The 13,361-nt window shown below is 48.7% G+C and overlaps 1 protein-coding gene across 50 annotated transcripts in view; it reads right to left on the bottom strand.

The window, feature by feature from the left end:
• Positions 1-13,361, bottom strand: part of dennd6aa (DENN/MADD domain containing 6Aa) — a 118,690-nt gene that overhangs the window by 45,579 nt on the left and 59,750 nt on the right. For all 50 annotated transcript variants that reach the window (XM_052474430.1, XM_052474437.1, XM_052474443.1 and 47 more), the window contains exon 14: positions 13,198-13,287. In XM_052474430.1, coding sequence (XP_052330390.1) covers positions 13,198-13,287 — 90 coding nt within the window. The remainder of the gene's footprint in view (positions 1-13,197; positions 13,288-13,361) is intronic.

Raw genomic sequence — 13,361 nt, 5'->3', positions numbered from 1 at the left:
ACCTACCAGGGTAGTTACAAACAGAACAGGAACTAAACCGTCAACCTACCAGGGTAGTTACAAACAGAACAGGAACTAAACCGTCAACCTACCAGGGTAGTTACAAACAGAACAGGAACTAAACCCTCAACCTACCAGGGTCGTTACAAACAGAACAGGAACTAAACCGTCAACCTACCAGGGTAGTTACAAACAGAACAGGAACTAAACCGTCAACCTACCAGGGTCGTTACAAACAGAACAGGAACTAAACCGTCAACCTACCAGGGTAGTTACAAACAGAACAGGAACTAAACCGTCAACCTACCAGGGTCGTTACAAACAGAACAGGAACTAAACCGTCAACCTACCAGGGTAGTTACAAACAGAACAGGAACTAAACCGTCAACCTACCAGGGTCGTTACAAACAGAACAGGAACTAAACCGTCAACCTACCAGGGTAGTTACAAACAGAACAGGAACTAAACCCTCAACCTACCAGGGTCGTTACAAACAGAACAGGAACTAAACCGTCAACCTACCAGGGTCGTTACAAACAGAACAGGAACTAAACCGTCAACCTACCAGGGTAGTTACAAACAGAACAGGAAGGAAATCATCAACATGAATTGATCACATTTTTACTAATGCTGCAGAAATGTGCTTTAAAGCAGCATCCAGATCCATCAGATGTAGTGATCACAATATAGTAGCCATATCTAGGAAAACCACAGTTCCAAAGGCTGGGCCTAATATAGTGTATAAGAGGACAGGCTGGGTCTAATATAGTGTATAAGAGGACAGGCTGGGCTTAATATAGTGTATAAGAGGACAGGCTGGGCCTAATCTAGTGTATAAGAGGACAGGCTGGGCTTAATATAGTGTATAAGAGGACAGGCTGGGCCTAATATAGTGTATAAGAGGACAGGCTGGGCTTAATATAGTGTATAAGAGGACAGGCTGGGCCTAATATAGTGTATAAGAGGACAGGCTGGGCCTAATCTAGTGTATAAGAGGACAGGCTGGGTCTAATATAGTGTATAAGAGGACAGGCTGGGCTTAATATAGTGTATAAGAGGACAGGCTGGGTCTAATATAGTGTATAAGAGGACAGGCTGGGCCTAATATAGTGTATAAGAGGACAGGCTGGGCCTAATATAGTGTATAAGAGGACAGGCTGGGCCTAATATAGTGTATAAGAGGACAGGCTGGGCCTAATATAGTGTATAAGAGGACAGGCTGGGCCTAATATAGTGTATAAGAGGACAGGCTGGGCCTAATATAGTGTATAAGAGGACAGGCTGGGCCTAATCTAGTGTATAAGAGGACAGGCTGGGCCTAATATAGTGTATAAGTGGACAGGCTGGGCCAAATCTAGTGTATAAGAGGACAGGCTGGGCCTAATATAGTGTATAAGAGGTCAGGCTGGGTCTAATATAGTATATAAGAGGACAGGCTGGGCCTAATATAGTGTATAAGAGGACAGGCTGGGCCTAATATAGTGTATAAGAGGACAGGCTGGGCCTAATATAGTGTATAAGAGGACAGGCTGGGCCTAATAAGGTGTATAAGAGGTCATAGAGGTCATAATATAGCCTAATATAGTGTATAAGAGGTCATACAATACGTTTTGTAGTGAATCATATGTTGTTGATGTAAAGAATAGTTGTTGGTCCGTGGTGTATAATGAGGAGCAACCAGACGCTGCTGGTCTGTGGTGTGTAATGAGGAGACGCTGCACTGGACACATTAATGAAATGTCTTATTCCAGTTACTAATAAACATGAACCCATTAAGAAAATGACTGTAAAACCAGTTAAATCCCTGTGGGATTGATGAGGAATTTAAACATGGTATGGTTGAGAAGGATGAGGAAAAAGAAATGCAAATAAGTCTGGCAACCCAACCTATTGGCAAACGTACTGCAAATACTGAATTTAAAAAAAGAAACTAACTAACTAAGAATAAACGAAGAAAAATGACAAAGAATGAGGGTAAAAAGCTTTGTAGCACCTTCAATGAAATGTTGGGACTAAAAAAGACAAACTTAGCTCCCTCATTCGTTGAATTTAGATGGCTCATTCATCACAAAACCCACTGATATTGCCAACTACTTTAATTATTTTTTCATTGGCAAGATTAGCAAACAACAAATGCTTACACTACATGTCCAAGTATATCTGACCAGATTATGAAAAACAGGCATTGTAATTTTTTTTGAATTCCGTAAAGTCAGTGTGGAAGAAGTGAAAAAAGTATTGTTGTCTATCAACAATGACAAGCCACCGGGGTCTGACAACTTGGATGGAAAATTACAGAGGATAATAGTGGACAATATTACATCTCCTATTTGCCACATCTTCAATTTCATCCTACTAGAAAGTGTGTGCCCTCAGGCCTGGAGGGAAGGTAAAGTCATTCCACTACCTAAGAATAATAATGTCCCCTTTACAAATAGCCAACCAATCAAATAGCCGACCAATCAGCCCGTTACCAACCTTTAGTAAACTTTTAGGGGGGAAAAAATGGTGTTTGACCAGATACAATGCTATTTTACAGTAAACAAATTGACAGACTTTCAGCACACTGATAGGGAAGGACATTCAATAAACACAGCACTTACACAAATGACTGATGAGACTCCTGTACAGCTAATCAAATGGCTACCCAGAGTATTTGCATTGCCCCCCCCCCCTTCTTCGCTGCTGCTACTCTCTGTTATTATCTATGCATAGTCACTTTAATAACTCTACATACATGTACATATTACCTAAATTACATTGACACCGGTACCCCTGCATAGAGCACAGTGTCATTTACGCTCTTTAATTATTTGTTGTTCCCCCCATTACTTTCTGTAGTTCCCTAGTTCTTATCTCGTACTTTATGTATTTTCTTAAAACTGCATTGTTGGTTAAGGGCATTTAACTGTAAGGGTTACACGTGTTGTATTCAGCGCATGTGACAAATAACCTTTGATTTGGCTGAGTGAAATTGATGAAAAAAATTGTTAGACTTCGGTGCGGCTTTTGACATTATCGATCATATTCTGTTGCTGGAAAAACGTATGTGTTGTGGCTTTACACCCCCTGCTATATTGTGGATAAAGAATTACCTGTCTAACAGAACACAGGGGGTGTTCTTTAATGGAAGACTCTCCAACAAAATCCAGGTAGAAACGGAATTCCCCAGGGCAGCTGTCTAGGCCCCATACTTTTAAAAATCTTTACTAATGACATGCCACTGGCTTTGAGTAAAGCCAGTGTGTCTATGTATGCTGATGACTCAACACTTTACACGTCAGCTACTACAGCGACTGAAATGACTGCAACACTTAAAGCGCTGCATTTAGTTTCAGAGAGGGTGGGAAGGAATAAGTTATTCCTAAATATTTATAAAAGTAAAAGCATTGTATTTGGGACAAATCATTCACTAAACCTTAATTATATCTGGTAATAAATCATGTGGAAATTGAGCAAGGTGACTAAACCCTGGATTATAAACTGTCATGGTCAAAACATATTGATACAACAGTAGCTAAGATGGGGAGAAGTCTGTCCATAATAAAGCGCTGCTCTGCCTTCTTAACAGCACTATCAACAAGGTAGGTCCTACAGGTCCTAGTTTTATCACACCTGGACTACTGTTCAGTCGTGTTGTCAGGTACCACAAAAAGGGACCAAGGCTCAGAACAGGGCAGCACGGCTAGCCCTTGGATGTACAAAGAGAGCTAATATTAATAATATGCATGTCAATCTCTCCTGGCTCAAAGTGGAGGAGAGATTGACTTTATCACTACTTGTATTTATGAGAGGTATTGACATGTTGAATGCACTGAGCTGTCTGTTTGAACTACTGGCACACAGCTCAGACACCCATCCATACCCCACAAGACATGCCACCAGAGGTCTCTTCAGACTCCCCAAAAGTATAGAACAGACTATGGAACTCTATGTACGACATAGAGCCATGACTACGTGGAACTCTATGTACGACATAGAGCCATGACTACGTGGAACTCTATGTACGACATAGAGCCATGACTACGTGGAACTCTACTCCACATCAGGTAACAGATTTAAGCAATAGAACCAGATTGCATTTTTTAAATACACCTTATTTAAAAAATTTAATCTGGGGCGGCAGGGTAGCCTAGTGGTTAGAGCGTTGGACTAGTAACCGAAAGGTTGCAAGTTCAAATCCCAGAGCTGACAAGGTACAAATCTGTCGTTCTGCCCCTGAACAGGCAGTTAACCCCACTGTTCCTCAGCCGTCATTGAAAATAAGAATTTGTTCTTAACTGACTTGCCTGGTTAAATAAAGGTAAAAAAAAAAAAAATGGAAGACCAAGGTATAGAATCAGATTACATTTTTTAAATACACCTTATAGAACAGCGGGGACTGTTAAACAACACACACGTGGATTTTGTGTTGTAGATATGTGGTAGTGGTGGAGGAGGGGCCTGAGGACACACAGTGTGTTGTAGATATGTGGTAGTGGTGGAGTAGTGGCCTGAGGACACACAGTGTGTTGTAGATATGTGGTAGTGGTGGAGTAGTGGCCTGAGGACACACAGTGTGTTGTAGATATGTGGTAGTGGTGGAGTAGTGGCCTGAGGACACACAGTGTGTTGTAGATATGTGGTAGTGGTGGAGTAGTGGCCTGAGGACACACAGTGTGTTGTAGATATGTGGTAGTGGTGGAGTAGTGGCCTGAGGACACACAGTGTGTTGTAGATATGTGGTAGTGGTGGAGTAGTGGCCTGAGGACACACAGTGTGTTGTAGATATGTGGTAGTGGTGGAGTAGGGGCCTGAGGACACACAGTGTGTTGTAGATATGTGGTAGTGGTGGAGGAGGGGCCTGAGGACACACAGTGTGTTGTAGATATGTGGTGGAGGAGGGGCCTGAGGACACACAGTGTGTTGTAGATATGTGGTAGTGGTGGAGTAGTGGCCTGAGGACACACAGTGTGTTGTAGATATGTGGTAGTGGTGGAGTAGGGGCCTGAGGACACACAGTGTGTTGTAGATATGTGGTAGTGGTGGAGGAGGGGCCTGAGGACACAGTGTGTTGTAGATATGTGGTAGTGGTGGAGTAGTGGCCTGAGGACACACAGTGTGTTGTAGATATGTGGTAGTGGTGGAGTAGGGGCCTGAGGACACACAGTGTGTTGTAGATATGTGGTAGTGGTGGAGGAGGGGCCTGAGGACACACAGTGTGTTGTAGATATGTGGTGGAGTAGGGGGCCTGAGGACACACAGTGTGTTGTAGATATGTGGTAGTGGTGGAGTAGGGGCCTGAGGACACACAGTGTGTTGTAGATATGTGGTGGAGTAGGGGCCTGAGGACACACAGTGTGTTGTAGATATGTGGTAGTGGTGGAGGAGGGGCCTGAGGACACACAGTGTGTTGTAGATATGTGGTAGTGGTGGAGTAGGGGCCTGAGGACACACAGTGTGTTGTAGATATGTGGTAGTGGTGGAGTAGGGGCCTGAGGACACACAGTGTGTTGTAGATATGTGGTAGTGGTGGAGGAGGGGCCTGAGGACACACAGTGTGTTGTAGATATGTGGTAGTGGTGGAGGAGGGGCCTGAGGACACACAGTGTGTTGTAGATATGTGGTAGTGGTGGAGTAGGGGCCTGAGGACACACAGTGTGTTGTAGATATGTGGTAGTGGTGGAGTAGGGGCCTGAGGACACACAGTGTGTTGTAGATATGTGGTGGAGTAGGGGCCTGAGGACACACAGTGTGTTGTAGATATGTGGTGGAGTAGGGGCCTGAGGACACACAGTGTGTTGTAGATATGTGGTGGAGTAGGGGCCTGAGGACACACAGTGTGTTGTAGATATGTGGTGGAGTAGGGGCCTGAGGACACACAGTGTGTTGTAGATATGTGGTGGAGTAGGGGCCTGAGGACACACAGTGTGTTGTAGATATGTGGTAGTGGTGGAGTAGGGGCCTGAGGACACACAGTGTGTTGTAGATATGTGGTAGTGGTGGAGTAGGGGCCTGAGGACACACAGTGTGTTGTAGATATGTGGTAGTGGTGGGTAGGGGCCTGAGGACACACAGTGTGTTGTAGATATGTGGTAGTGGTGGAGTAGGGGCCTGAGGACACACAGTGTGTTGTAGATATGTGGTAGTGGTGGAGGAGGGGCCTGAGGGCACACAGTGTGTTGTAGATATGTGGTAGTGGTGGAGTAGGGGCCTGAGGACACACAGTGTGTTGTAGATATGTGGTAGTGGTGGAGTAGGGCCTGAGGACACACAGTGTGTTGTAGATATGTGGTAGTGGTGGAGGAGGGGCCTGAGGACACACAGTGTGTTGTAGATATGTGGTAGTGGTGGAGTAGGGGCCTGAGGACACACAGTGTGTTGTAGATATGTGGTAGTGGTGGAGGAGGGGCCTGAGGACACACAGTGTGTTGTAGATATGTGGTAGTGGTGGAGTAGGGGCCTGAGGCCACACAGTGTGTTGTAGATATGTGGTGGAGTAGGGGCCTGAGGACACACAGTGTGTTGTAGATATGTGGTGGAGTAGGGGCCTGAGGACACACAGTGTGTTGTAGATATGTGGTAGTGGTGGAGTAGGGGCCTGAGGACACACAGTGTGTTGTAGATATGTGGTAGTGGTGGAGTAGGGGCCTGAGGACACACAGTGTGTTGTAGATATGTGGTGGAGTAGGGGCCTGAGGACACACAGTGTGTTGTAGATATGTGGTGGAGTAGGGGCCTGAGGACACACAGTGTGTTGTAGATATGTGGTGGAGTAGGGGCCTGAGGACACACAGTGTGTTGTAGATATGTGGTGGAGTAGGGGCCTGAGGACACACAGTGTGTTGTAGATATGTGGTAGTGGTGGAGTAGGGGCCTGAGGACACACAGTGTGTTGTAGATATGTGGTAGTGGTGGAGTAGGGGCCTGAGGACACACAGTGTGTTGTAGATATGTGGTAGTGGTGGAGTAGGGGCCTGAGGACACACAGTGTGTTGTAGATATGTGGTAGTGGTGGAGTAGGGGCCTGAGGACACACAGTGTGTTGTAGATATGTGGTAGTGGTGGAGGAGGGGCCTGAGGGCACACAGTGTGTTGTAGATATGTGGTAGTGGTGGAGTAGGGGCCTGAGGACACACAGTGTGTTGTAGATATCTGGTAGTGGTGGAGTAGGGGCCTGAGGGCACACAGTGTGTTGTAGATATGTGGTGGAGTAGGGGCCTGAGGACACACAGTGTGTTGTAGATATGTGGTGGAGTAGGGGCCTGAGGACACACAGTGTGTTGTAGATATGTGGTAGTGGTGGAGTAGGGGCCTGAGGACACACAGTGTGTTGTAGTGTTGGAGTAGGGGCCTGAGGACACACAGTGTGTTGTAGATATGTGGTAGTGGTGGAGTACGGGACTGAGGGCACACAGTGTGTTTTAGATATGTGGTAGTGGTGGAGGAGGGGCCTGAGGACACACAGTGTGTTGTAGATATGTGGTAGTGGAGGAGTAGGGGCCTGAGGACACAGTGTGTTGTAGATATGTGGTAGTGGTGGTGGAGGGGCCTGAGGACACACAGTGTGTTGTAGATATGTGGTAGTGGTGGAGGAGGGGCCTGAGGACACACAGTGTGTTGTAGATATGTGGTAGTGGTGGAGGAGGGGCCTGAGGACACACAGTGTGTTGTAGATATGTGGTAGTGGTGGAGGAGGGGCCTGAGGACACACAGTGTGTTGTAGATATGTGGTAGTGGTGGAGGAGGGGCCTGAGGACACACAGTGTGTTGTAGATATGTGGTAGTGGTGGAGGAGGGGCCTGAGGACACACAGTGTGTTGTAGATATGTGGTAGTGGTGGAGGAGGGGCCTGAGGACACACAGTGTGTTGTAGATATGTGGTAGTGGTGGAGGAGGGGCCTGAGGACACACAGTGTGTTGTAGATATGTGGTAGTGGTGGAGGAGGGGCCTGAGGACACACAGTGTGTTGTAGATATGTGGTAGTGGTGGAGGAGGGGCCTGAGGACACACAGTGTGTTGTAGATATGTGGTAGTGGTGGAGGAGGGGCCTGAGGACACACAGTGTGTTGTAGATATGTGGTAGTGGTGGAGTAGGGGCCTGAGGACACACAGTGTGTTGTAGATATGTGGTGGAGGAGGGGCCTGAGGACACACAGTGTGTTGTAGATATGTGGTAGTGGTGGAGTAGGGGCCTGAGGACACACAGTGTGTTGTAGATATGTGGTAGTGGTGGAGTAGGGGCCTGAGGACACACAGTGTGTTGTAGATATGTGGTAGTGGTGGAGTAGGGGCCTGAGAACACACAGTGTGTTGTAGATATGTGGTAGTGGTGGAGTAGGGGCCTGAGGGCACACAGTGTGTTGTAGATATGTGGTAGTGGTGGAGTAGGGGCCTGAGGACACACAGTGTGTTGTAGATATGTGGTAGTGGTGGAGGAGGGGCCTGAGGACACAGTGTGTTGTAGATATGTGGTAGTGGTGGAGTAGGGGCCTGAGGACACACAGTGTGTTGTAGATATGTGGTAGTGGTGGAGTAGGGGCCTGAGGACACACAGTGTGTTGTAGATATGTGGTGGAGGAGGGGCCTGAGGGCACACAGTGTGTTGTAGATATGTGGTAGTGGTGGAGTAGGGGCCTGAGGACACAGTGTGTTGTAGATATGTGGTAGTGGTGGAGTAGGGGCCTGAGGACACACAGTGTGTTGTAGATATGTGGTGGAGGAGGGGCCTGAGGACACACAGTGTGTTGTAGATATGTGGTAGTGGTGGAGTAGGGGCCTGAGGACACACAGTGTGTTGTAGATATGTGGTAGTGGTGGAGGGGCCTGAGGACACAGTGTGTTGTAGATATGTGGTAGTGGTGGAGTAGGGGCCTGAGGACACACAGTGTGTTGTAGATATGTGGTAGTGGTGGAGTAGGGGCCTGAGGACACACAGTGTGTTGTAGATATGTGGTAGTGGTGGAGGGGCCTGAGGACACAGTGTGTTGTAGATATGTGGTAGTGGTGGAGGGGCCTGAGGACACACAGTGTGTTGTAGATATGTGGTAGTGGTGGAGTAGGGGCCTGAGGACACACAGTGTGTTGTAGATATGTGGTAGTGGTGGAGGAGGGGCCTGAGGACACACAGTGTGTTGTAGATATGTGGTGGAGTAGGGGCCTGAGGACACACAGTGTGTTGTAGATATGTGGTGGAGTAGGGGCCTGAGGACACACAGTGTGTTGTAGATATGTGGTAGTGGTGGAGTAGGGGCCTGAGGACACACAGTGTGTTGTAGATATGTGGTAGTGGTGGAGGAGGGGCCTGAGGACACACAGTGTGTTGTAGATATGTGGTAGTGGTGGAGGAGGGGCCTGAGGACACACAGTGTGTTGTAGATATGTGGTAGTGGTGGAGGAGGGGCCTGAGGACACACAGTGTGTTGTAGATATGTGGTAGTGGTGGAGTAGGGGCCTGAGGACACACAGTGTGTTGTAGATATGTGGTAGTGGTGGAGTAGGGGCCTGAGGACACACAGTGTGTTGTAGATATGTGGTAGTGGTGGAGTAGGGGCCTGAGGACACACAGTGTGTTGTAGATATGTGGTAGTGGTGGAGTAGGGGCCTGAGGACACACAGTGTGTTGTAGATATGTGGTAGTGGTGGAGGAGGGGCCTGAGGACACACAGTGTGTTGTAGATATGTGGTAGTGGTGGAGGGGCCTGAGGACACACAGTGTGTTGTAGATATGTGGTAGTGGTGGAGTAGGGGCCTGAGGACACACAGTGTGTTGTAGATATGTGGTAGTGGGTGGAGTAGGGCCTGAGGACACACAGTGTGTTGTAGATATGTGGTAGTGGTGGAGGGGCCTGAGGACACACAGTGTGTTGTAGATATGTGGTAGTGGTGGAGTAGGGGCCTGAGGACACACAGTGTGTTGTAGATATGTGGTAGTGGTGGAGTAGGGGCCTGAGGGCACACAGTGTGTTGTAGATATGTGGTAGTGGTGGAGGAGGGGCCTGAGGACACACAGTGTGTTGTAGATATGTGGTAGTGGTGGAGGAGGGGCCTGAGGACACACAGTGTGTTGTAGATATGTGGTAGTGGTGGAGGAGGGGCCTGAGGACACACAGTGTGTTGTAGATATGTGGTAGTGGTGGAGTAGGGGCCTGAGGACACACAGTGTGTTGTAGATATGTGGTAGTGGTGGAGTAGGGGCCTGAGGACACACAGTGTGTTGTAGATATGTGGTAGTGGTGGAGGAGGGGCCTGAGGACACACAGTGTGTTGTAGATATGTGGTAGTGGTGGAGGAGGGGCCTGAGGACACACAGTGTGTTGTAGATATGTGGTAGTGGTGGAGGAGGGGCCTGAGGACACACAGTGTGTTGTAGATATGTGGTAGTGGTGGAGTAGGGGCCTGAGGACACACAGTGTGTTGTAGATATGTGGTAGTGGTGGAGGAGGGGCCTGAGGACACACAGTGTGTTGTAGATATGTGGTAGTGGTGGAGGAGGGGCCTGAGGACACACAGTGTGTTGTAGATATGTGGTAGTGGTGGAGGAGGGGCCTGAGGACACACAGTGTGTTGTAGATATGTGGTAGTGGTGGAGGAGGGGCCTGAGGACACACAGTGTGTTGTAGATATGTGGTAGTGGTGGAGGAGGGGCCTGAGGACACACAGTGTGTTGTAGATATGTGGTAGTGGTGGAGGAGGGGCCTGAGGACACACAGTGTGTTGTAGATATGTGGTAGTGGTGGAGGAGGGGCCTGAGGACACACAGTGTGTTGTAGATATGTGGTAGTGGTGGAGGAGGGGCCTGAGGACACACAGTGTGTTGTAGATATGTGGTAGTGGTGGAGGAGGGGCCTGAGGACACACAGTGTGTTGTAGATATGTGGTAGTGGTGGAGTAGGGGCCTGAGGACACACAGTGTGTTGTAGATATGTGGTAGTGGTGGAGGAGGGGCCTGAGGGCACACAGTGTGTTGTAGATATGTGGTAGTGGTGGAGTAGGGGCCTGAGGGCACACAGTGTGTTGTAGATATGTGGTAGTGGTGGAGGAGGGGCCTGAGGGCACACAGTGTGTTGTAGATATGTGGTAGTGGTGGAGTAGGGGCCTGAGGACACACAGTGTGTTGTAGATATGTGGTAGTGGTGGAGTAGGGGCCTGAGGACACACAGTGTGTTGTAGATATGTGGTAGTGGTGGAGTAGGGGCCTGAGGACACACAGTGTGTTGTAGATATGTGGTAGTGGTGGAGTAGGGGACCGAGGGCACACAGTGTGTTGTAGATATGTGGTAGTGGTGGAGTAGGGGCCTGAGGACACACAGTGTGTTGTAGATATGTGGTAGTGGTGGAGTAGGGGCCTGAGGACACACAGTGTGTTGTAGATATGTGGTAGTGGTGGAGGAGGGGCCTGAGGGCACAGAGTGTGTTGTAGATATGTGGTAGTGGTGGAGTAGGGGCCTGAGGACACACAGTGTGTTGTAGATATGTGGTAGTGGTGGAGTAGGGGCCTGAGGACACACAGTGTGTTGTAGATATGTGGTAGTGGTGGAGTAGGGGCCTGAGGACACACAGTGTGTTGTAGATATGTGGTAGTGGTGGAGTAGGGGCCTGAGGACACACAGTGTGTTGTAGATATGTGGTAGTGGTGGAGTAGTGGCCTGAGGACACACAGTGTGTTGTAGATATGTGGTGGAGTAGGGGCCTGAGGACACACAGTGTGTTGTAGATATGTGGTAGTGGTGGAGTAGGGGCCTGAGGACACACAGTGTGTTGTAGATATGTGGTAGTGGTGGAGTAGTGGCCTGAGGACACACAGTGTGTTGTAGATATGTGGTGGAGTAGGGGCCTGAGGACACAGTGTGTTGTAGATATGTGGTAGTGGTGGAGTAGGGGCCTGAGGACACACAGTGTGTTGTAGATATGTGGTAGTGGTGGAGTAGTGGCCTGAGGACACACAGTGTGTTGTAGATATGTGGTGGAGTAGGGGCCTGAGGACACACAGTGTGTTGTAGATATGTGGTAGTGGTGGAGTAGGGGCCTGAGGGGACACAGTGTGTTGTAGATATGTGGTAGTGGTGGAGGAGGGGCCTGAGGACACACAGTGTGTTGTAGATATGTGGTAGTGGTGGAGTAGGGGCCTGAGGACACACAGTGTGTTGTAGATATGTGGTAGTGGTGGAGTAGTGGCCTGAGGACACACAGTGTGTTGTAGATATGTGGTGGAGTAGGGGCCTGAGGACACACAGTGTGTTGTAGATATGTGGTAGTGGTGGAGTAGGGGCCTGAGGACACACAGTGTGTTGTAGATATGTGGTAGTGGTGGAGGAGGGGCCTGAGGACACACAGTGTGTTGTAGATATGTGGTAGTGGTGGAGTAGGGGCCTAAGGACACACAGTGTGTTGTAGATATGTGGTAGTGGTGGAGTAGGGGCCTGAGGGCACACAGTGTGTTGTAGATGTGGTAGTGGTGGAGTAGGGCCCTAAGGACACACAGTGTGTTGTAGATATGTGGTGGAGTAGGGGCCTGAGGACACACAGTGTGTTGTAGATATGTGGTAGTGGTGGAGTAGGGGCCTGAGGGCACACAGTGTGTTGTAGATATGTGGTGGAGTAGGGGCCTGAGGACACACAGTGTGTTGTAGATATGTGGTAGTGGTGGAGTAGGGGCCTGAGGGCACACAGTGTGTTGTAGATGTGGTAGTGGTGGAGTAGGGGCCTAAGGACACACAGTGTGTTGTAGATATGTGGTGGAGGAGGGGCCTGAGGGCACACAGTGTGTTGTAGATATGTGGTAGTGGTGGAGTAGGGGCCTGAGGACACACAGTGTGTTGTAGATATGTGGTGGAGTAGGGGCCTGAGGACACACAGTGTGTTGTAGATATGTGGTAGTGGTGGAGTAGGGGCCTGAGGACACACAGTGTGTTGTAGATATGTGGTGGAGTAGGGGCCTGAGGACACACAGTGTGTTGTAGATATGTGGTAGTGGTGGAGTAGGGGCCTGAGGACACAGTGTGTTGTAGATATGTGGTAGTGGTGGAGTAGGGGCCTGAGGACACACAGTGTGTTGTAGATATGTGGTAGTGGTGGAATAGGGGCCTGAGGACACACAGTGTGTTGTAGATATGTGGTAGTGGTGGAATAGGGGCCTGGTGTAATCTGAATGTATTGTAATGTTATTAAAATTATAAGGTTCCCAGGTTAAGGTTCCCAGGTTCTAAGGTTCTCACCAGTGGAATGATGAAGCTCTGCGTCAGCTCCAGGAAGTACCGTCGTAGGATGGCATTCTGTGCCGCCGAGGGACGTTTCTGTTGGACACCCTGAGGGGAGGACACAATACGAACATCAGTTTACACAGCAGGCATAGTCAGTCCCATATGGCTAGCTATTGCCA

Source organism: Oncorhynchus keta, chromosome 21, assembly GCF_023373465.1.
Source record: "Oncorhynchus keta strain PuntledgeMale-10-30-2019 chromosome 21, Oket_V2, whole genome shotgun sequence".
In the NCBI taxonomy this organism is placed as follows: Eukaryota; Metazoa; Chordata; class Actinopteri; order Salmoniformes; family Salmonidae; genus Oncorhynchus; species Oncorhynchus keta.
The sequence above is the reverse complement of the archived record's forward strand: the minus strand, read 5'-3'. Positions and strand labels throughout refer to the sequence as shown.